The sequence below is a fragment of the Polistes canadensis genome, unplaced genomic scaffold (genome assembly GCF_001313835.1).
Source record: "Polistes canadensis isolate GaletaPanama2010 unplaced genomic scaffold, ASM131383v1 scaffold_136, whole genome shotgun sequence".
NCBI lineage: Eukaryota > Metazoa > Arthropoda > Insecta > Hymenoptera > Vespidae > Polistes > Polistes canadensis.
This window is the reverse complement of record NW_014569683.1, coordinates 171,522-197,468: the sequence shown is the minus strand read 5'-3', so window position 1 is coordinate 197,468 and position 25,947 is coordinate 171,522. Positions and strand designations below refer to the sequence as shown.

Here is a 25,947-nt window from a genome sequence, read left to right as displayed (position 1 = left end):
ATATTAATGATCCAAATGTTATAAGAAATAAGTAAATCATATCCTTAAATTCACTACTATATGAACAAGGCAATAGTATACTAATAATTTAAAATAATAAACTTTAACGGAAGAAAATATTTACTTGTTTTTTGTTTTTTTTTCATGTAATATATATATATAAATTTGTGTATAACGTTTAAGTATTGTCTCATTGATACTCGAGAAGATTTTCAAGCAACTTATTCGAAAGTAGTAAATCTTTCTTCGATGAAAAAGAGAGAGGAGGGAAAAATTTTCAAAGAAATTCGCATTATACATATATCGTGAGAACCCCGACAGAAATGATAGAAAAAGAAAAAGAAAAAGAAGAGACTTTTGAGAGAGTGGCCTTCTTTTTCTTCAACGAGAAAGCTCGATCTATGCGAAGTAGTATTCTCAAAGTGATACTTCTTTCTTAGAGCCTAGGATCATTGACGAGAGAAGTGCAGAAAAGTCAGATTGACCTTTTACGATGGAAGAGAAGTTTTTGGATTTTATTCTATCTTATTTTATTTTCTTTTTTTATTTTTTTTTTACTCGTTCTATTTTTACAATGATCACTTGTTGAGTCTTGATAAATGATTGCAATGTTACATCTATACTTAGTCTTTTGGAAAATATTTTACATGATAAATAAAAAAAAAAAGATAACGAAATCTTGTGTTGAAATTGTTGGTAATAAGAAAAAAACGAACGTAGAATAAAGTATTACTAAGATAATTGTATAAAAATATTGTAAAATGAGACTTTTGTTACGATATGGAAAATGTAGTGTTTGATTTGAAATGAATTACTCAAAAATATTATTTAATTTAGCTCGAGTAAACAATAATGTCTATTTAGAAATGTAATAGAATATTTATTATTATTAAACATTGAATGGGATTTATATATTATGCAATATTACTGAAAAATAATTACATAATATTAAAAAGCAACATAAATAAGTATATATTTCTATTAAGTATAACAAAATTATTTCTTTCAAACGATTCAAATTATGTTTAATTCAATAAATAAATATTTGTAATACGTTAGTCATATTATCTAATTTTTGGAATTATATAAAATACAATTTTACTCTAAGAGGATGAAAATTTTTACTACCATGTAAAAATACTTAAAAGTTTATAATAATAAGCCATACATATAATATATAAACCCATGTTTTATTTTTCGTTTATCGATACATTAAAGCTTCATTCTTCCGACGTTCACAAAACATTTTTTTTATGTTTTGTATTACAAAAAAAAAAAAAGAAAAGATAAAGAAAAACTTAGGACGATGGATGAGGTAAGGTATGCCGAAGAGGAATGTTCGTTAAGTTTAATAAGAACAACGGCAAATGTAACACGAGTAATAAACTTGTAGACTTGAAACTAGCGACAAGAGGAGTAACGAGACACAGCCTGAAGATGAAAAATAAAAAGGAAAAGAAGAGATAAGTAAAAAATAAAAATTGTAGAGAAAGAAAGAAATAAATAAGAGCATACCCGGCTTGTGAGACAAGGAAGATGATATGACTAAAGAAAAGAATAATAAAAATGAAATATCGTTTACTTCATCATCGATTCGATAAACTTTTTCTTCATTTTTCTTGTTTTTTTTTCCTTCCTTCGACTATTTTTTGAATTTTTATTTCTTCGACATAAAACTTCAATATCAAATTATAATAACCTGTCATTATATTATAATTTATTTAAAAAAAATAAAAAACAATACTTAACATCACAAATATGATACGATTTTATAATTATAATTATATATAATATAATATTTTTATTTCTTCGTATTATAATTTAGTAAATATATTTAATTCTTATATTTAAGGGTTAAATCATTACGTATTTTGCATTAAAACAGTTTAAAATAAAAATACGATAAGAGTTTGTTTGAAATATTTTTATTCTAATATGAAAATTCAAGTCTATCTTAATTCAAGGGTGCAACATAAGTTTTCATAAATTTTTTATTTTATTTATCGTAGTAAATGCTTACTATTTTTTAAAACTTTTTATTATTTTTAAAAGGCAGTTGACAGAAATTTGCATTTAGGTGACAAATATCCTTAGCACGTCCCTGCGAGTGCTGTTAAGATCTATAAAGTCATGTTGTACAGAATAAAAATGATGTTTTCAAAATATGATGTCATAAAAAGGGTTAAATGCATTAGGTTGCAATTGCATATATTTTATCATTGACCTAATTTCAATTATCGTTATTATGTTTATCAAATAAATAACACGAATTAAATCAATTGTGTATCAAAATTCAAGTCAAATTCTATACTTTTGAAAAAAAAAGAAAGAAAGAGAAAACAAATATTTCTGCCTAAGAATACAAACCCTCCTTTTTCTTTTTTCCGTTCAAAACTGTGATACATGCATCGAACTTCGAATTCCTAAAACGTGGAACTCTTCTCTCTCGCAAAAATTCCAAGAATCCTTTCGAAAAAATCTTACGGAATTCAAATTAAAATTTTTCAACGAAGGAATCCACTAGGGAGTTCGATATTTTTATCGTTCATCGAAGAAGAACCTGAGTTCTGTATAAATACGATGCAACTTATCAAACCTACTGAATCTCTTCTTTCTTTCTCATCTTTGTCGTTTGAGTACTCGAATGATGTATGCAGAGGTCTCTGATCGTGAAGGTCACCATGTATGGTATCCATTCAGATGACCTTTTACATTCATCGTTTCTTACTCATACTATGAGACCACCATAACCACATTTACATGCAATGGAGAAACGAATGTTTAAAAAAAACTGTTGCACTATTTCGATCGTTCACGTAACCCTTGTTTATATCCTTCGGAGTCCCCCTTTAGGGATTCACGAAGCAAAAAGTATATTCGCTGGTTCTGAGGATCGAAATAGATCGTTATCGAACAATGAGACAACGCATTGAGTCCATTCTTCTCCTCCGGAATTTTATCGTGAGTTAACCAAAGCATATTTTATTTGACTAAAATCGTATCTTATATTCTATTGGGTCGGGGATCAAGTTTCTTCGTATTTTAACCCTTTCCACTCATTAATTTCACATTTAAATATATTATATTATTTTAGAAATAACATTTTATATTGTCACATTTTGTTTTACGTATAGAATTGATGTAACAAATGTAATATCAAACAATACTTCACATAGGAGTTTTAAAAATGTTAATGTTTAAATAAAATAAATGTCTTTTATATATTTTTCATATATCAAACCTTCTCAAAACGTTTTCAAATTGTTTTAATTTATTTTAACGACAAAATGACAAGTCCAATATACTGACTTTGATCCAATTGTATTTCATTTAAATATCAATTTTGTATTATAAAAATTAAACGGATAAAATACGAATAATTTCCCGATCCAATATATAGAATCAAAAATAACGAAATAAAAAAAAGCAAAGAAACAAAAAAGAAACTTGAGAAAGAGGAAAAATATGGCAAAGATTTATATACTCGTTGTTGTGTTGTTGTTATTGTTTTTGTTGTTGTTGTGTTGTTATTATTGTTGTTGTTAGTTTCACCGCAGGATCCCAAGAGAGTTCAGATTCTCGAGATATCGTGATATTAAAAGCGACATTTTCTTGCCCTTATGCATTTATTTATATCCTCGTAGTATAAAATACTCTGTTATGTTTTTCTAGATATTCATCATATTACTCTCAGCCCATCCTGAAAGATAAAGAAAGAAAGAAAGAAAAAGAGAATGAGATGGATAGATATACGAAGAAGAAAGAAAGAAAGAAAGAAAAGATCGAGATTGCATCGATAAAAGAGAAACGAAAACTTTCGACCTACGTTTGAATTTGTAATACATTGTTGAACTTTTACCTAGGGAAGAATCATAGTCAGTAAAGGCTTTGTTACTTTTGATATTATGATTTTTGATCATGATGGGGAAGATACATTGTTAAGATTCTTAGAATTTGATTGGACGTATGAATCGTTAATATATTTCAAAAAGTCCATAAATCATCCACGATCAAAGTTCATACTAATCGCGATGATTTGTTTTCATATCTCGTGAAGATGTAATAATCGGATTACGAAAAAAAAAAAAAACAAAAAAAAAATCATTCGCCATAGTCTTTCGAGAGTTCATATATTTTCTGATTCTCGAAAGATTATTATGTTCTTTTTTAATCAAATAATATATTTAAAAAAATTCACAAGATATTTGTGATAATAATAATGAAATTTAAATGCATAACTGGTTTCAATTCTCGTCGTTTTATTTTTCAAACGAATCTAAAGTTAAATTTACTTAATAACAAGAAATTGATATTTATATTCGTTCTGTTTTTAAATAAATTATCCAATTATTTATCATTGAAAAATAATGTTTACTTATTTGTTGTTTTTCATGAGATAATAAATCATTGAATTGAATATATTTTTATCTTCTCGATTTTCGATATACAAAAAAAAAACATTAAATTTCAGGTCAAATAAGATTTGAATGCGTTTTTATTTGGACAGAGATGAATTTTCGTGTGTTTCTATTTCTTTTAATCGAATTTAAAGTGAAACGTTTTTTCTAGGAAAAGGAGTTGATATCCGTAAATAAGTCTTCGTATTCCTTTCTGCTTGTAAATAATTTATCTGTTAAATAATTTACAAGTACTGAGCGACAGCTTACTCGAGTTTCGCCTATCTTCACAACACGCCCGGGGAATTTCTGACCTGGTTTTCACGCTATCCTCTTCTTCTTCTCTCCCTCTCTCTCTCTCTCTCTTTCCATCGTTCACCCACCTCTCTGTTTACTTCCCATCGCATCGTGATTTCTTATTTACTCGGCTTGACGAACACAAGGGAGAGAAGTGCATTCATCCAAAGCTTTACGGTCAACTTGCCCGAACAATATAGGTCGAATTTTTCAATAAAAAAATGTTTAAATATTGTAACGAGTTAATTCTTATCTTTTCATCGATTACATCTACAAAATAATCTCGAGTTGTTCGTTGTCTTATTAATAAGAATGAAAATTTGACACATCTAATTGAATTTACTTTTGTTATTTTTCTAGATAAATATTTTTTTCATTTCATCGAACGAGACGTTTTCTGATTAATCTAATTTATGAGTATAGAAGAAAAAAAAGACATTGTTTACAAAATAAGATCTCGAATGTATACACGAAAATCATTCGTACGTGTAAGAATTATACGACGAATGGTTCTTAAGTTTTGCGAAAGATCTAATGAAATGATTTGACAAACGTTATCAGCTAGTTAAAATATCGTACAAATTATCTAGTTCGTTGAAGTAAGTATCTTCTATTCGCGGTAAACGATCCAAGGAGACATCGGACTGAAACACCTTTGACGTTAAGCCGAAGCCACCGAAGAGGATCACTGATTGCAACTGACACCAGTGCTGCTGGCTTCGTGAAACGACCGATCCCCCAAAGTACGCTGTTCTGTCTCTGTACTCTGATCCCCTAAAGTACGTCCTATCGATTTTATGCGAACTGCTTCCCATCACTCTCATTCGAAGAACTTTTCAAGGAACTCAACTATATCGTCTGGACACTCGTTTTAATTATATTTCATTTTCAACTTGTACATGTAAATAAATATACATTTATGTGTCTATATGTTTATAATCATTATAGTGGATTTGATCAATTAATTACAAACATTGATTTTATGATTATTTATAATATCAATAATTATATTATAATATAACTGTTCATTTAAATTTTATGATATATTCAATTTTACAGAGTACTTATTATTTTAATAATTATATAGAAATTACAAAATATATAATAATAAAATACCAGTCAAATTAATCATTCAAATTATCATTAGAAAAATAATAAAATATAATTGAATAAAATCATTAAAATCCTATAAGAATCAACCTCGATATACAATTTTATTTACTAATTCCATTATTAATTATATTAGTTATAATATCAATAAACTTTTCTTTCTGATATTTCAATATGGAATACATTTTATAGTTCAAAGAAGATCCGAATAAAATACGTGTAAGTAAATACATATCTAAACGTATATACGACAGTAGATTGGGTTAAATAATTTAAAAATATTAATCTCACATGATTTATTTAAAACACGAATAAACTATTTTCCCCAATATGAAACACATTTAAGAATTTATTTTAAAGATTCGAATAAAAAGATAGGTAGAAGAAAAAAAAGTGACAATAAAAAAGAAACTAAATATAGATCGATATAAGAAAATGAAATTATAATAGAAAATGTTTAATAATTATGTCGTGGAAAAGAAAACAAAGTTAACGGTACTAAATGTTAAGATTACGAAGGAATTTAAGAGCGTGTCCACGACGTCGTTTCGTATTCTCAAGAATTTAGGATCCTCTTAACGAGTTTAAGCTCTTCTAAGAGAACAGGAGAACCAGAAAGAGAGACAGAGTTTGGTGGGGTAGAGGAGTAAAAGGTGGTAATGGAAATAAAGTAGGAAGAGAACAATTCTTGGAACGTTCCAGTCAACCAATTTCAACCTTCGTACGGGTTCCACTCGTTTATCCAAGAAGAGTAGTCAGGAGTTCACGTCTTCGTGGTCCTTGCATCATCATCACCGTCAGTCGCGATAATGAGGACATCTTGTGCTACTAACAAGACGAGTATCACACTTCCTGCATCCCTTCTGACTTGTCCTTTCCTTTCCTTCCTTCATTTCTTCGTCCTTCCTTCCTTCCTTCCTTCCAATCTACCTATCTACCTATCTACTTTCAAAGAAGAAGCACAAAGCTCTTCCTCGAGAACAGGGGAATATTATAATGTCTTTCTAGCTTACAGATGTGCTTACTTGGCGTTACCTCGTAGAAATCTCATTGCACGTCTTTGCGAAAACGCCGATCTGATTTCCTGAAGCTTAGTTTAAAGAGGGTATATCGCAAAGATGATTTTGCGAGAATCACGAAGGTTTAGTTTTGCTAGGATCAGACGGTGTGTAAATGCCTTGATCTTGGAGGTCTATTAAAGTCAGCTTTCTCTAACTACTGTTATTTTACTTTTGTTCCTTATAACTATTAGGATATACGACTTTTAGATAATTTTCATAAGGAACAAGAATTTGTTGTTATGATTATAATATATGGTATGATGTTTCTCAGATATATTTCTTTTTGTTAATTGATTTGTGAGAAATGGTCATTGGAAAATGAAAAAATTTGATATCACATATTGGTATTATTAATTAAATTAATAATAAATTAAAAAAATATATATACTAGCGTTTGCATATATGCAAGTATATTATGTTATTATTTAAAATTTAATATTCGGAAAAATATTATTATAATATTATGTTTTATCTCATAATAAATATGCAAATATTGAAATATAATATAATAAAATAATATAATATAATATTTTGTTTTACAAACATTTAATATCATAATATAAGTGTTCATTTGAATTTTATAATATAATCAATTTTACAGAATACTTATTATTTTAATAATTATATAGAAATTACAAAATATAATATAATAATAATAAAATACCAGTCAAATTAATCATTCCAAAATTATCATTAGAAAAATAACAAAATATAATTGAATAAAATCACTAAAATCCTATAAGAATCAACCTCGATATACAATAAAATTAAATATTACTAATTCCATTTCACAGTTCAGAATTAAAAATTTAATCCTCAAACGTGCCGATCAATTTCTTAAAAGGGGAACAAGATAAAACGAAAGAAAGAAGAACGAATCGATGACGTCTTTCATGCTATTAGACCATTTTAACATGAGATCACAGTAATCGAGAAAAGACGAAGGGTTATTAATATATGAAAATCTATGCCTAGGGACATCGATATGCGTATAAGTGGACGCATAGGAAAGGTTTCTTTCGTCTCATGTCAGACTAATCCCTAACGTAGTACCTTAAAGTAGTTTAAAAAAAAAAAAAACACCTAGGACGAATAAAGAAAAAAAGAGATGACTTCATGGCCATCGTAATGCCGGTAAACCATCGGACACATTAAGAGGATCATATCGTTCTCATCTAACGTTTCGAAAAGACGTTTCGCTTTTCGATACGAGAATGAGAGGGGAAAGAAAGAAAAAAAAAAAAAAAGTAAAATAAAATAAGTAGAGAAAGGAAAGAGAAAGAGCAATGGTGTGTTCCATGGGAAGGTAAAATCGAAATGCCTGTCCAGATGTCGGCCCGTCGACTTTTAATGCGATAAGAGGAAGGGTTGCTGGAACTTCTCATTCCCTCCTTTTTTCCTCATCCTCCCATCCTGCCCCCCGCCCCCTCCCTCCCCACTCCTTTCTCTTTCACCCTGTTAAACCGTGAAAGACACTAGATATGAGAAAGACAAAAATAGAAAGATAGAGTAAGTGAGAGAAAGAGAGAAATGCTGACATCAACTAAGGTCAATGAAACCCCCCACCTCTAACTCTACTCACCCCTGTCCTCCCCCTCCCACCCCTTCGCACCAACCTTTTCCACGTTCTTCGACCATTTATACAGCACTTTTCTTTCATCGTTCCAATATTAAATTTCACTTTAAACTCGTTAATATTATAACGAGCAGCTCATTACAGATAAAAAGAGAAAGAGAAAGAGGAAGGAGAAGGAGAAGAAGGAGAAAAAAAAGAAAAATAATCGTAGGAAGGATAAAAATTTTCCAATAATCGAAAATAGTTATTTCCATTAGATTCGTTAGGGATTAAAATAAAAGATAGAGAGAGAGAGAGAGAGAGAGAGAGAGAGAGAGAGAGAGAGAGAGAGAAAAATTTTCACTAATCGTTAATTACATTTAATTGCTATTGAAATTATTTCTAAAGTAAAGTAGATTATTGTACGGGAAAACGAGAGAGTAGGGGAAACGGAGTATGGTGGCGATGACGATGGTATTAGTGGTGATGGTAATTAAAAGGTAGATAGAAAAAAAAAAAAGAAAAAAAAAGTAAAAGTTAAGTTTAGTACGTCATTAAGTTGCATTGAAAAGTTTACAGACGTTTTTCTCGTAATTGGTGAAGGTGTGGGTTGGGTGGGCGGGGAGGATGGGGGAGGTGGGGGAGGGGAAGACAAGGTAGCTATGGGAGAATTAAGTAAACGTTGAAAAAAATGGGATAGGAATGAAATGTAGACGGTGATAAAGGGAGATAGTAAAAATGTGCGCGCGTGTGTGTAAGAAAGAAAGAGAGAGAGAGAGAGAGAGAGAGAGAGAGAGAGTGATGGACTGTAAAGACTAACAAACTTTTCTCGGTCACGATTTGAATTTCGAAAGTGGCGTTTTGTGTGGCTAAAGAAACGACAAAGAATCTACTCTATTTTCTCGACACTCACCCCCCCCCTCTCCCACTCTCTAGACTCCTGCATCACCCTATACCCATCCCTATCTCTCTCTCTCTCTCTCTCTCTATGTCTCTCTCTCTTTTTTCTTTTTCTTTTTCTTTCTCTTGTTCCTTTTTGTTTTTTTTTTTTTACTTTTCCTTTCGTTTTTCTCTTTCTTCCTATTGGAGAATACGTCGACCGATCTATTTGTCTCCCTTTTTATCGTACGCTTACGTAAAAGGGAGAGAAAGAAGAGATCGTTGGTCATCCATCATCGTTAGTATTTCATTCAGCGACAGCCGAGTCGAGCAGAAGACTCTCTACGTTGACTGTGAAAGCTGTGTAAACTCAGTGTGCAAACAAACGTTTTATGGTAGTTCGATGGCACCCATCGGTTCCATAATATTCTTCCTGCATATATTCTCCACTCTCTATCATCTTTATCTTTCTATTTCTCGATCCTTCCTTTTTAACGAAAAAGAAAAGAAAAGAAAAAAACTAATAAGACATTTTGCTTTTCCTTTCATCTTTGTATTCAAATCACATTGACGTACACACGTACACACGAAAAAAACACACATGCGTGCAAACGGAATGATTATTTTGTATTTTTTTCGTAACTGGAATTATTAGACATTTATTTTTTTTAAATTTTTCGATAATATTCTTTTACTTTTATAAATATTTGTGATTAAAAAATGTGAAGAGTATGTTGTAACGAATGGTGCACATCTTTTGGCTTGTTTTGCGAAATTTAAAACTTTGTTAATGACTGATGATTAGTATTTTTTTCGTATTAAAATTATCTCAGACATTTTTTATTGGAAATAATATTTTATGTATAAATGTAGATTAGAAATTAACGTAGATGTTTGAAGCCCAAATTATGTCGAAATATTTGACCAACGAAATTTGTACCTTTTGATGCAACGTGTGAAATAATTTTTTCGTTTTTAAAATATTGTTCCGAGATCCTTATTTATGTTTTTGTGCACTAAACTAGAGATTTTTGTAAATTTTATGGGCCAATTAAAAACTGTATAAGATGTAAATTATAATTTTGTTAAGGGTCGTAAAAATTTATTGCATAACTAAACAATTCCTGGTAACGTAATAAAAATTCTCAACCATTTTAGTGACATTACACGTATAGTATGTCTGTTAGTTTATGATAATGAAAGAAAAGATAGTATAAAGTTTATACCAAGGGTTGCGAAAATATTTGTTCGGGTAAAGGAGGTCACCAATTGGAAAAGTTTGAGAAAACTTATTCTAAATTTTCAAGATATCAGATCTTTCCAATCGTAATTGTATTTTATTTTCAGATTGCATACGTGTGTAAAATACTTATTACTCTACTTAACGATAAATTATTTCCACTATTTGTAGAAATATTCACATAATATGTATGTTATATGTTTCCATATATCTTTACATAACTATTAATATTAAATAATAATAATAGTACATTTATACACACCTCTCTCTTTCTCTCTCTCTCTCTTTTGATATTAGTAAATAATAAATAATGGCATTATGAGATATTAATGCATCGTTATTCCTATGCATAAACTTATCTGCATATATGCATGGATGTACATATTTGTACATGCATGCGGGCATATACTAAGCCATGATTAGATTGCTTGCGATTAGCTATATTCTGATTAGTTTGTTATACGAATACTAACAATAAACGTTTATTAAATTCGTACTTTTCGATAATTAACTCGCGAATTCGTTCGAAAAATCTTTACATGTTTACACACGTTTATGTATTTATGTTAAATATTTTTTTAAAAAATATTATCTATTCTAATTTTTTCAATTATTTTTTCTCTAAGCACACACTATTTTATAGAAAATAGAAAGCAATATACGAAGTATTTTCTTTCCACGTAATAGTGGACTCGGTCATTTGACGTTGGACACTCCCTGACCCACTAATTTCAGTCAATACGCTAGATCGAGCACTTTAATTAAATCCGAACTAGAAACAGTCAATAACAATGAGTCCATTATGCATGAGAAAATGTTGAAAAAACACTTGACGTTGACATTTTTCTATTTGTTACCATGCGATTGACAAACAGTTACAATTTAACCGTACGTATCGATTTTTTCATTATTACGCGTATTATATTTTCTTCTACAAATAACGCGTAGTGACTTGTAATATTTTTACTAGAAAAAAAAAAAAAGAAAAATAAAAAACAACATAACATATACTCTTATTAGCCCAATCATTATAGATAATGATAACTACCAAGGAAAACAATTATCGATAAACAAACATTATTTTTAGTCTTCAACGAAATAAATATATAAATTTGTTTCTTTAAATTCTTAAAAAATGTTATAACAAAGAAAGTATGATGATGTTTATGTAAATGAAAGTTAGAGAAATAAGTGAATGAAAAGTAGTCGTCGAGGAGTGACAGGTAAGGTGAATTTGGACAGTGGAAGATGTTAGAATGGTGGGTGGTTAAAAGGGGTGGTTAGGAGGATGGTTTTTCGGGATGGTACTTGGTGAAAAATGAAGGTACGAAACGGAATCGCTAGGGGGTGGAGGTTGACGCATTGCAGTGAGGAAATATGGGTCGTCCCGATTATGTCGGGAGGGTTAGACGAAATGCGCTAGAATCTGACAGTGGGAGACTGGAGAGTGACGCCGCAGAAGCTCATACATCTTGCGTATAACTAATGTGAGCATATATCAACTACTCTTTTCTTCTTTTTTTTTCTTTATTTCTCTCTGTCTCTCTCTTTTTTTCTACCCTTTACATCCAGGATCTCTTTTACTTTTGTGCGAACATGTACATACAATTTTCCCATCACGTCTTCCATTCGTTCATCTTTCCAACCATCGCTGCTGGTGCCGGTGCCGGTGCCGGTGCTGGTGCCGGTGCTGGTGCTGCGAATTTTCCTATGCAAAATCATCATTTTTGTTTCTTTTTAAACAGAAAGATGTCATAACTGTACGTTGCGGTTATGAGAAAAGAGGAGAATTGTAATAAAAAACATTTTGAAATAAAATGAAAGTAATATTTAGGTGTCCTAAATGTCACTTTATCTAGAACTAGAATTTCTCTCTTTATATATTGGTTTATTAATAGAATTATAATCATTTATTTATTATATCTATGTCTTAGATGTTATTTTAAACGATAACAAGAATATCTTATTGATTTATTAATGGAATAGCAGTAATTTTATTCTTTATATTTCAAGATATCAATCTATTATTAAAATGTTGTAAGAAAATCTATTAACCGAAAATGTAGTAGCTACTTTAAAAAAAAAGCTAATAAAGTTTGTAGTTTTGGAATATCATTTATAAAATGAGAATGCACACACAATTGTGAATTATATTATAAAGAAAAGAAATAAATTTGATAGATGCTCATCTTTTAATAAACCTTATTTAAAATTGCGTTATGTTATCTCGAATAAAACTGAAAACAATTTATCAAAACATAATAAGTAATCATCCCATTTGATTATTACCAACAAATAAAATACATTGTCATTAAAAACAACACTTTATATATTCGAGTTAAATGACGAGACAAGATAAAGTATTAAAAGATAAAAGATAAACGATGCCACTAAGATGTAGACTTAGATTATTGATATAATCTGATAGATATCATTGAACGTTATCTATAATCTGTGCATTTGTTTATAACAAGCATTGATAAGAGATAAGTACTTGATAGCTTATTAGAATTTTGTTCCTTTTCACGATTTTATGATTTCACAGTTAGTTAGTCGAATATAATCGTCACGATCAATAGACGATAAATGATAACGATAGTTGTATCAATTAACATCGAATTATCAAGTCGAGTTATTCGAATTAAATGAAGTTAATAATAAATTCAAATACATGTAGAAGTTTTTCCGATAAATCGATAATTTTAGATACGAATATAGAAACGATAAAAAAAAAATATCATTAAAAAAGATAGGATAACAAGAAAATATTCCTATGGATATATCTACAAGATATATATCATATTAATGATAATCGATAACGTATCAGGATATAAATACGAAACTTAAACTTTTGTAGAATATGGAATAACGAGTGTGGTTGAGATAATATGTATATAAATAATGTATCTATGTATTATTTGCGTGTGTGTGTGTGTGTTCACAGCAGGCGATCATTGGGTTTCTTTCACCGTGGGTGGTCGACCAACGAATAAGAGAATCCAAGGTCGTCAAACTTAAAAGCAAGAAGGAGCTCGTTTAGTCTCCTTTATTAACAGAAGCTTCTAATTGATATTCCTTTTAGTTTAAAAACAAAATATATATATATATTTGATTGGTAAGAAAGTAATGGCGGATTTTGATTATAAATGTCTCACTCCCATTTTTATAATACTCGTTAATGTTATGATTTTCTTTTTATCATATATGTTATCTGTAATCCTTACTTAACGTTATAAAATCATTGTGCAGATATTACCTTAATGTTCTTTCTTTATTTGAATATTAATATGGAGTGCAAAAATGAACATTTTCGCAATATCTTGCTTTATTATATCCGTAAAGGAAAGAACGCAAGGCAAGACGCAAAAAAGATACGTGATGTGTATGGTAATGAAGCCCTTAAAGAAAGACAATGCCAAGATTGGTTTGAAAAATTCCGTTCTGGAGATTTTTCTCTTAAAGATAACCAACGTTCAGGTCGACCAGTTAAGCTGAATGAGGATGAAATCAAAACAATCATCGAAGCAGATCGTCACGTAACTACATGGGAGGATGAAGAGAAGGTAAATGTTTCACATACAACCATTGAGAATCATTTAAAACGTGTTGGGCTCGTTAAGAAGCTGGATATTTGGGTTCCGCACAATTTGAAAGAAATTCATCTGACACAGCGTATCAACGTTTGCGATTTATTACTTAAACGCAAATTAATTCGATCCGTTTTTAAAACGAATCATCACTGGAGACGAAAAGTGGATTGTATACAACAATGTCAATCGAAAACGATCGTGGTGCACGCCTAATGAGTCATCGCAAACCACTTCAAAGGCAAATATCACACAAAGGAAGATTCTGCTCTTAATTTGCAGGGATTGGAAGGGTTCGGTGTATTTTAAGTTTCTTCTAAAGAACCAAACTATTAATTTGGAAGTCTACTGTCGGTAACTAGACAAATTAAACGAAGCAGTCAAGGAAATGCGACCAGAATTGGTCAATCGTAAAGGTGTCATTTTCAACCAGGACAATGCTAGGCCGCACACATCTTTGGCCACTCGGAAAAAATTGATGGATATTGGTTTGGAATTGATGTTACACCCACCATATAGCCCTGATCTTGCACCATCGGATTACCACTTATTTTGATCTCTGGACAACTCCCTCCGTGGTAAAACTTTTAATGATGATGACGCTGTAAAATCGCACTTACTTCAGTTTTTGGCCGAAAAAGATCAGACTTTCTACGAGCGTGGAATTTTCAAGTTGTCAGAGAGATGGCAAAAGGTCATCGAACAAAATGGACTATACGTCATAGATTAAAGTTCCTTACAAGTAAAGAAAAAAAAACACTTTTATTTTATGGAAAAAATCCGCAAGTACTCTCATGCCAACCCAATATATAACAGAGAGAAAAAAACTCGGAACAAGTTAAAAAACCATCATCTTTTCGTCTTCGTTTAGAAGTCGTTGGATTCAAAAGGTACTTGGGTTGTGTTTACATTGCCGGTCGAAGTCAAAAGGCTCGAGAAATAGTTTGAACGGCTTTTGCTGTACAATGCGGTGCCTTAAGGGCTGCCCTTCCTTCTGAATCCTCTCGAGACCGGTTTCAGTGGACAGCTTTTCGAGCCTTCCTTCCTTACTTCTCTATATGTGTTTGTAATTGTTTGTATATGTGTGTGTGTGTCTCCGTAACTAATCGGTCAGCAATGAAAATGCTATTGTTCTGTTCTATTCTTCTCATCTAATTCCTTACTTAACCTATTCCAGGTTTGAACTTTTCATTCCAATTGTTGTGGAAGGTTATGATTTTATTTTTTTTAAATATATATATTTATTCATGGTGAATGATGAAAATTATGGTTTTTTTTATTTTGTTTATTACAATTAGGATTAATTTTTTGGTTAAACAATTTGGTTTTTAGTTGCGTAGAATTGTTGGCCAGGTTTTATTTATAGGATTTGAATTAAATGTTCATAAATGTGTGACAAAGTTCATTATTATACTTAGATTTATTTTGGTGATAATTTCCGAAATGCAATTCAATAAATCTTTTTGTAATTATGTGGATCATATAATGGACAATTAATTTGTATTATGTATTTTACTTTACAAGTAGCTATTGAAATATTCCACACACACACACATGTTTAGTATTATCATAATTATTATTATTTAATAATAAGTATTGTTTATAAAATGTGATCGAGAAATTCAAGAAAATATTTCTTATTATATATGTATTTATATATTTATTTCAATTAATTGATAAACGTTTTTATCGTAAGCGCATATTGAAATCATTATTAGCATAAAAATAAATGTTTCTTTTCCCTTTTTTTTTTTTTTTTAACGCGAACAAAACAAATTCTTCTTTAATGAGGCAGAATCTTTTGAAAGATGGAATAAAAAAAAATTTCAGGAAGGGTGTAACACAAGCGGAGTGATCCCGAATTTAGAAGAATGACGATTCACTTTTTATTTAGCGTCATCTTGAGAAACATTTTGTCACGTCTGTCAAATCAGTTGACACTTCGCGCTAAGATTAATGGGATGACGAATATATTTTGATCGTTTATTATCCGATATGAGAATAAAAAATCTTAATCATTTAAACGCTATAAATAAAAAAAAAAAACAAGATGACCGTATGCTTTACGAATTTTATGTTTTACCAAAATGTTATTCGTATAAATAATAATAATTAAATATCGTGACAAGCGATAATAATCTTTTTGATCATCGATTAACAATTAGAAAAATAATCTATGTTATTTTAAAAAAAATTGATTAAAAATATCCTAATTATAATATTTCATTGTAACAAATAAAAACAAGAGTAACTTTTTAAAATACGTCTTTGACATATTATATATTTTTATTCTAAACCTTATAAATAATATAATGGAAGAGTTGATAAGATTATTTGAACCATACATTAACTGTTATAAAAATATTCTACGTTTCGTTAGTTTTATTTTTTTTCTTTCAATTAATTACAAAATCCTAATCATCCAAAAGTAATAAATAAAAACAACCTCTCCACACCCTCCAAAAAAGAAAAAAAAAAGAAAAAGATGTAGCAATACTGTTTCTTGAATTTAAATATCTCATTAAAATTTTATATATTTTTTCCTCTATTAAAAACCATATTTTACAGATAACTCAGCTCCCGTATATAAAAATAGAATATATATAAATTTACATATATATAATAATAATAATCATCGAAGCGTTTAATCGTTGTGGAAAGGTTTTTATCTCGGTTCGAGGATGAACGATACGAGTCACTGAAATATAATTTTAGAGGCGTTTCTTCTCTATCCGTCGGATGTTGAAGATACGTTCGCGCTGGCGTAAAAGAGAAAAGAGTGGGGAGAATGAAAAAAGAAAAAGTGGGAAAATAAAGAGAGAGAAAGAGAGAGAGAAAGAAAAGAGTCCAAGAGATTCTCGAGAACGTTTTTCATCCGTTCGTGGACGTAGACCCACCGAGTTGAGGCGCATCCTATTATCCTCACCCCATAAATATTAAGTAGCCGATCGAACGTTCAAACATTTATTACAAAGAACTCACGAGCTTCTTTCTATTTACTGCTGACTATACAACAACAACACACTAGAAAGAAGAAGAAGAAGAAGTAGAAGAAGAAGAAAAACGCGAGAACACCCAATGAATAATCGTACTATACACGCGTCGTTGCATGTTTAGATAAGAAACATACTAGCCTTGCCACGGACAACATGCATTTCGTTTTATATTATTTTTTATTTTTTAATTCTACTTTTTTACTTTTTTTAATCAGTATTCTACTAATTTAAACGATTAGTTAGTGTGCATCGAAGTATGACTCGTATATAAATTATATTCGTTGAATTTATTTGGATTAATTTAACGTTAAGTGAGTTATTGTCGTCTGTTATTAAATGTAAGTACATATTTGAAAATTTCATTGTTTAACTTATTTGTTTCTTTTCTTGTAAATTTTTATAAATTATTGTCAAATTAGAGAAAAGTATTAGAATTGTTTTATAGATTTGTTAGAATGTTTTGTGTTGTATTTAAGAAAATATGTTTTATTTTTAATCCTCTTGACTTATGCATAATATTAATTTTATTCTAATGCATTTTATTTTATTTTCTAATAAGGAATTTACATTTTTTATTTGATCACTTCGAAACTGTTCATTAGTTAATTTTCATTTTATTATTTTAATCGTAATTTATGTACATTACTGACTGTATATTTTGTTCGTTTTAAATCGTATACATTACTTTAAGATCTTAGTTACATAAGGAAAAAAACCATAAAAAGATATAAGTACTCGGTTGTTAGAAAAATAATTTAGTTTTCCTTATAGACATTTCATTAGTCACGTTTACCGATACTTAAACTTACTGTCAAATCTCTGAATCATTTTGCATTCTAACAAAAGATACTTCAGACTTGACTTAGAATCATCTTTTGTTTTGATTCGTCAAATAATATTTCTTTTTTTGGTGTCGTTGATATCAAAAATGGAAAATCAACATTTACGTTATATTTTGCTATTTATTATTTTCTTATTACCATAAGAGTAATAATGCCGTGCATTTTATGGAAAGTATATGTTAACTGAACGTCACTATGAAAATTATATTCTGATAATATCGACATGAAAGATGTATCGCGTTTAAATTATCCAATTAAAGATAAAGATTTGTGGAATAATAATTCTCGCGTAAACAATGAAATAAATAACTGTGAAGTTGAATTTTTGTTGTTTTTTTTTTTTCGAAAATTAATGATGTTTTTAAAACGTCTTGGCCTTTAAATACGATAAAAATTGTCTCTTGTTAATCATTGAAGAAAAAAAAAAAGAAAAAAACGAAATAAAACGAAATTACTTTTCGCGAGCAATATAATTGAAAGATATGATAATTAATGTATACAATTCCAATTAATAAAATCCTCGGATTCTGTTTTATCATCTTTCGTCTCGTCTGAAACGAACACACCCACTTTGAAAATACGTGGATTACTATCTACGAACGTAATAACTCGATTCTATTATCTTCTTGGGAGAGGATTTTCTTCGTCCCTCACCCCTCTCATCTCTTCTCTTTTCTCTACGTCAAACATATTCTCTCTCTCTCTCTCTCTTTTTCTTTCTCTTTCATAATAAGATAATATTCTTTCATCTCGTTTCGTAAGATTCCAAAAAAGACGCAAGACCTAGAATGAGATGAATAATACAATAATAATCGAATGTGTTTATGAAAGAAAAATAAATCGATGACTTTAAATAACTTGACGTCATCATTTAATGATCATTGACCAATAAAAATATATTTGTTTTAATCATAAATATTATCCAAGTTACTCTACAGAATATACCGTATATAAATTCATAACTTTTACTATTATTAAAGTCATGTAAAATAAGAATTTAAAAAAAGAATCACTAGATAGATAGAAAAATGACCTTCCAAAACAATGACTGTTAAAAACGATTCACCTGTTATATATACTCGGTGTAACACGTAAACGTGTAATATATATTTACATTTATCCGATAGTATTTTCTTTTACGATAGAATAGAAGTAAGATAGTATTACGTGTGTATACCATAAATGGATATATATTTTATGAGACAGATAAAAACGCAAAAAGTATGAAATCTTTATTCGACGATAATTTCTAGAGTTGCTAACATCGAAACATACTTCTTCTTCATCGTAAATTCAAAACCAAAGAACATTCTTGTATAATTTTGAATAAATAAATAAAATATTCAAAAGGTATTGATATAAAATATACAAAACACAATCGTCGATATTACTCAAATCTTATCTAATTAAATATAAATCGAACGATAAACAACAAATAAAAACGTCCCGCTAGAAGAGTATACACAATGGTTAAACGAAAATTATTCAGACGTCATAAATACGAATAATAAATATTCGAGGTCACTTTAAATATCAATTTCATTATTTAATATTCATTCATTTATTCGTTACGAAGACGTAATCGTGAATAGTCATTTTTACGTAATCGTTCAAAAAATAATGCAAGGCTATCAATTTATATTATAACTCGATAAGAAAATTTTATTGATTTTTTTTGTAAATTCATCGAGTCGTAATTTTAATACCAAATCTACTATTCTCGTTCAATTATATATCGTTTATGATAATTATACAAAAAAAAAAAAAAAGAACTAATAAAACCTTCGAATATAAATGGGGACAATATTATTTAAAACGTGTTGAATGTCGTTTAATTTATCGTGACGTAAATAACGAACATTTCCTTCCCCCGACCCCTCCATCCACCTTCCACCCCACCACCACCTTTCTTCGTAGTTTCCCACGCGGTGGAATTAATTATAAACGTGTGTGTGTGTGTGTGTGTGCGCGCGCGCGCGCGTGCGCTGCTTTGACACTCACAATATCGACGATTTTGCACAGAACGAGACTGAAAGTGAACTTTATCGCATCGTGACCATCTTTGTTATTCATTTTCTTTCTCTTTTTCTCTCTCTCTCTCTCTCTCTTTTTCTTTCTTTCATTTTCTTATTCTTTCCGTCCATCTCTTGAACGTTTTCAAAGGCATTTTAATCACGTGTTGATAATATGAAGACACTAGGACGATCATCTATTATAACGAGATACAACGAGAAGAAACTAAACGTTTGTAAAGTCTCGCAGTTATAATTTAATACTTGACATTATATCCGATAGACAATTTTGTATTTAAAAAATAAAATTGTTTTGTGATTAAAACGATTTCAATCTGTCGAACATAGAAAAGCGAAACAAAAAACGCGAGTATCGATATGTATTGCTGTTGCTGCTTTTCAAGGTGATCTAGACCATTAACGTAAACAAGAATTTTCAAAGATCTTTTTGAGAGAAAACATCATTAAAAAAAAGAAACGAGTGAGTTTATTATATTTATTTTATTTTTCTGTCATATCAATCATAATTAGTGATAATTTTTTTATTTAATTATATGTATATATATTTTTATTAATAAAAATGATATTTCTTAACCTTTCATTTAATTATGTTCAATTTATATCAAAATTATTAACCTTTAATTCAAATAATAATTTTTAATTCATTTATCCTAAAATTATTTATATATTTATAATTATATTTTTGTATATACATTGTTTTTATTTATTTGCTTATATTATTGTGTCTTATTAATTGGTTAAAATATATATATAATGATAATATATGATGTTATATATGACGTTTAATATATATATTAATTTTATTTATTCCATTATATTATTCTTGTTTTATTAATTAATTAAAAACGTTTGTTGATAGTGTATGGAAAAGTGCGATACCTTTTCGCGATAATGCTTTGCATCGCGAATATGATCATTTACGGTCTCAAGGTCAACATATCAACAGCGATAATTGGTATGGTAAAATTACGCGAATCAACAGCATCAAACGAGTGTCCTGAATTTGAGGATATAAGTAACACGAAATCAACGGATTTGGAAGGACCGTTTGATTGGACGACTACTGAACAAGGACTCGTTGTTAGCATATATTTTGCAGGATATCTCGTTGGGATGTTTCCTTCGGGATATTTCGCAGATCGGTGAGTTATTAATAGTCAAATTTATTTTTCTAAATTCTGGTTGTCTTTCAAGTATCGTTAACATTGAAAACACATTACTAATGTTTTCTCGTCATAATGTAAAAGAAAAAAAAAATATTTCTCAGTATTTATTAATCAGTTATTAAGTAATATTAAACGAGTATACGTTTTACATATGTGAAAAGAATCTTTACATAAATATCTTTTAAATAAACTTCCTTATTATGTGAGAAGTAAGAATTATCTGTTTTTTTTCTTTTTTTTTTACGATTACGTATCGTAAAAACACGATATTACGAATGGTTTATAAATTATCGTTGACATGTTTATTTTCACTTATAATACGATAACCGAATATTCTATTCTTCAATAATAAAATAAAATATGTAGGACTGTTTTATCAAGTGTATTACGAATCATTAATATTATGAAATATACGAGTAGATAAAATGATTTAAATTCAATCATTTTGATAAAAATACTATTTCGACAGAAGGCTCGTATTATTAATATATGTTATTTCTATAAAACCGTATTAAAATGTTGACAATTTGGAAATACAAGAATGCATTACTATTTTTCCACAAACTATTACTACAATATTTAATAAGTAAAAATAATAAATAACAATTTCACAAACATACGCTTTCAAATGATTAATTAAAAAGTTTGTAGAGAATATTTTTTATTTTATTTTTGTTGATATAGAATATATCGGGAAAAAAAAACTAGGGCACTCTGTACGTATTTTTATAAATCATTAGAATAATGACAGTAACTATATCTTTATGTATCATTTAAATCGATAAGATTTAAATCCATATACATATATTTATCGATTTATAATATTATTATAATCATAAAAGATTAGAAAATAAAAAAATAAACAGAAAAATAATTTCCATTTCATTATAGATTCAACACGAAGCTAGTATTATTGATCTGTGTATTAGCAAATGCAATTTTAACGATCATCGTACCAATCGCTGCTAACGTATTGACGGTTCTCCTAATCGTGAGATTTTTAGCGGGTATCATGAGTGCTGCTAATCTTCCAGTGGTGAACGTTCTTGTAGGAAAATGGGTTGTTTACGAGGAAAAAAGTATGTGGGTTGGGATAATCTACGCTGGAACATCTTTGGGAACAGTCATATCGATTCTGACATCTGGTTTGATCTTAAAAGATCTTGGATGGGAAGCAGTGTTTTATATTCACGGTACACTACCGTTAATTTGGTGCGTCTTCTTTTATTTTTTCTTCGAGGATTCTCCAGAAGAACAAAAGTTCATTACGGAAGAAGAAAGATCATTGTTAATTAATACTTATGGTCATCGTTCACCTGTTTCTGCTAAAATGACTATACCTTGGAAAGCAATGTTCACTTCTGTACCATTTTGGGCATTGATTTGGACCAACACGCTTGGAAACTTTTGTTGGTACTTCTTACTCACACAATTACCACTATATATGAACAAAATCTTACGATATGATATTAAATCCGTAAGTATTGAACAAAATTCGTGGATAAATTTAATCGTTACCTTTTTTTTTATTTATTTTTTATCGATAAAACCAACATTTTTTTGATTGGTTTTACAGAATGCAATGATCAGTTGTACGCCATATCTAATAAATGCAATAACTAATCCACTTCTTGGTAAAGCATTAGATTGGGGTAGGAATAAAGGTTATTGGTCTCAAACGGGAGCAAGAAAACTTGCTGTTCTCGTGAGTGAGTATTTGTTTAATTTCATATTATTTAATGAAATTAATGATCGATATAAAAGTTTGTTTATTAGATAATAATGCAATAAAAATGATGACAATTCTTTTATATAGGTTGCATACCACCATGTATATTTCTCATAGTGATCATGTACATTGGATGCGATCGTAAAACGTCAACGATTCTTTTAGTATTGAGTATAGTTGTTTGCGGTGCCATTTTCGTCGGTCATCTTTGCAATCAAAACGATTTGGCACCGAATTACGCTGGTATTCTTATGGGAATAACGAACACGCCAGGAACACTCTCGGCGTTCATCTTACCAGCATTGGTGGGAGCTTTAATGGAACAAGGGGTGAGTTAAGAGATGCTTTGAAAGTCGTTAGATACTGCTGCACCAATGGCAAACATCGAAAAGGCTGAACTAACTCCGCCTCTTATCTTTCATTTCGATCGTATCTTTTCTTAGATAGAAAGAAAGATTAGAATTTTACTGTTTCATTCTTGATACCCCATTTCATTACACACACAAAATTCTATAGATGATTTATTAAATTATTTAAATGTTTTCACGATGTTATTCATTATTCGTATGATTTGTCATGTTTAAAAAATATTTATCAATTTTTATTTTTGCCGTAAAATATTTTTTTTTTTTCTAACGTTTGTGATTGCCCCAAAAATTCTCGTCAAATTTTTTTAATAATATTTTAATTAAATACTTTTATATCTTAACAAATTTTTTATAATATATCTTTCACATTAAATATTATATTTTGTTTGATAACTTCAATTTTTTATGTAAATTATGATTTGATTTGTTTTTCATATTTTTTAGCATACATTTGCAAGATGGCGATACGTTTTTTGGATAAACATCGTAGCTCAGTTACTTGCCTTTGTAATATTTATGATATTCGGTTCCGGAAAAATTCAACCATGGAATAACCCAGAGAATGCAAGAGATATTAACTGGGACAACGAAGAAAGACAACAAGAAACGAGAACGTAAATCGATGTGCATATTTCTTATCGATGAAATTTATTGAAAGCAAAGATGAAAAAGTTTATTTATACATATCGTTCCTTGGTTTTTTTTTTTTTTTTAAGATACATTTATGTACTTTAAAAGTGTCATTCTATCTATTTATATATTAAAAGACAATGATTTTGTTATTAAAATCATTTAAATATCGTCATGCGACTTTGACAAACAATGTGTTCACAGATAGATGAATTAATTACTTTTTTTTAAATAAATTTTTTACACGTTGTACATTTATACACGCATAAAAATTTATTAACGTTTATCTATTACGAGTTTATTATATTCTTTGTTAATAATTTTATAATATTGTTATTTATTTTTTTGTTACGTATATAATAAAATTTCACGTAATTGTGTATTTACATGCAACAATCGTTGTAATACGAAACATAATAATTTTGTAAATATGGAAAAATCTTATTGAGAAAAAAATAAAGAAAAGATGTTTCTTTTGTTACGGAAAAAAGAAAACACGATGAAAAAAAAAATAAATAAATTATAATTAAATAAAAAGACATAGTTATACACGACAAATTAGATGTCAACGATACGTAAACGAATTGTAATACTTACGAAAATTGGCATAAGTCTTACCGAATGATGAAAACGAATGATACGACCGAGTCTTTCTTCAAAGAAAGCGTAAAAACTTAAAGAAAAAAACGAAGAAAATAAAAAGAAGGAAAAGTAAAGAGAAAGAGAAAGAGAGAGAGAGAGACCACCCATAATGACGAAAGACCATGGCAATTAGGGCGCACACCCCACCTACAAAAATCTCTTTTATTCCAATTAGATTCGTGCCCGTGGCTTTAGTTGCCGACTCTGAGTGACGCCTCGTGTTCATGGAAAATATTTGTCGAGTTAAAGTGGATTGAAGAGAGAAAGATAGAGAACAGAAAGCTAGAGAGAGAGAGAGAGAAAGATATATAGAGTGAGAGACAAGGATAAGGTTGGGCCCTTTTGCTCGAAAGAAGTACCACGTCTCTCTCACGACGCGTGGAATATTTATGGAGGCTGAAATATTACGTTTGTAATCTATTTCCAGCATATAGAAGACCACGTCGACACAACTAACGTGCCACCGTAAAGTCATTTCCGCTTTCCTTTTAAATATTACCTAGCCCTTCTTCTTCTTTTTCTTATCCCTTGAATCACGAGCACGAAATTTTCAAGCTTTCTAACGTTTAAAAAATTATACATTTTTCGATCTCAAAATCCTTTTTTTCCGAATGAAAGATCTTGGTTTTTATTATTATATGTGTATTTTATCTCTCTCACACGCGTTTGCATTAAATTAGTTTTATTTTTAATATATATATTGAACAATTTTGTAATACGATTGATTAAACGATCGGTTTTTATATAATATCGAATTTGAATATTTTTCGTTAAATTTTATTGCTTTTTATATGGGTGGTTTTACTTTATGATTATTATTATTATATCGTAATTATACATTTATTGTTTCATTTATCATTTAAATACGAGTATTAAATTAAAGAACCCCGGTTTTTTTAATTCGAAATTTGAAATTCTGCATTAAACGTTATCACTTATTTTCATTCGATTTTACGTAAATTAAAAGTGATGAACTTATTGTTTTATTATTTAACCGAAAATAACAATATATATATTTATATTATTTCAATTGGTATTAAAAATGATTTTGCATTAAAATTATGAGACTATTAATTTTTGTTTAAAGACCGATCATTTGATCAACCGTTCGAATGGTACAAATTAGTTTGTAATATTAATTGAATATATTTCTGATTAAAAATAAATTATGTCATATTTTACAACAACAACACTAAATTTATCTTATCAATTCTAAAAAAAAAAAAAGTAAACGGTTTACACACAGAGATTCGATAGATTTAATTAATCGTTCGAATAATTGTATCGAAACAACATCGATCAAACAATACGTTGTGAGAAGATAGAGAGAGAAAGGAACAAAAAAAAAACTCAATTAAAAAAGAAGAAAAAAAAAAGGGGGGAATAGAATTCGTAGAAGATAGTCGTAAATGAAA

The 25,947-nt window shown here is 29.2% G+C and overlaps 3 protein-coding genes across 3 annotated transcripts in view; 2 read left to right on the top strand and 1 right to left on the bottom strand.

Annotated features, from left to right (window-relative positions):
• LOC106788347 (GATA zinc finger domain-containing protein 10-like) overlaps positions 1–25,947 on the bottom strand; it is a 375,811-nt gene that overhangs the window by 190,133 nt on the left and 159,731 nt on the right. The window lies entirely within an intron of this gene.
• Positions 13,781–14,372, top strand: LOC106788346 (histone-lysine N-methyltransferase SETMAR-like). The gene has a single exon (XM_014751522.1). It carries the CDS (start codon positions 13,800–13,802, stop codon positions 14,340–14,342), a length of 543 nt encoding a protein of 180 aa, XP_014607008.1. The 5' UTR covers positions 13,781–13,799; the 3' UTR covers positions 14,343–14,372.
• Positions 19,930–24,402, top strand: LOC106788345 (sialin-like). The gene is made up of 7 exons (XM_014751520.1): positions 19,930–20,208; positions 20,325–20,457; positions 20,857–21,139; positions 22,055–22,640; positions 22,740–22,872; positions 22,980–23,221; positions 23,705–24,402. Coding segments are annotated over exons 2-7 (1,419 nt in total). The 5' UTR covers positions 19,930–20,208; positions 20,325–20,456; the 3' UTR covers positions 23,879–24,402.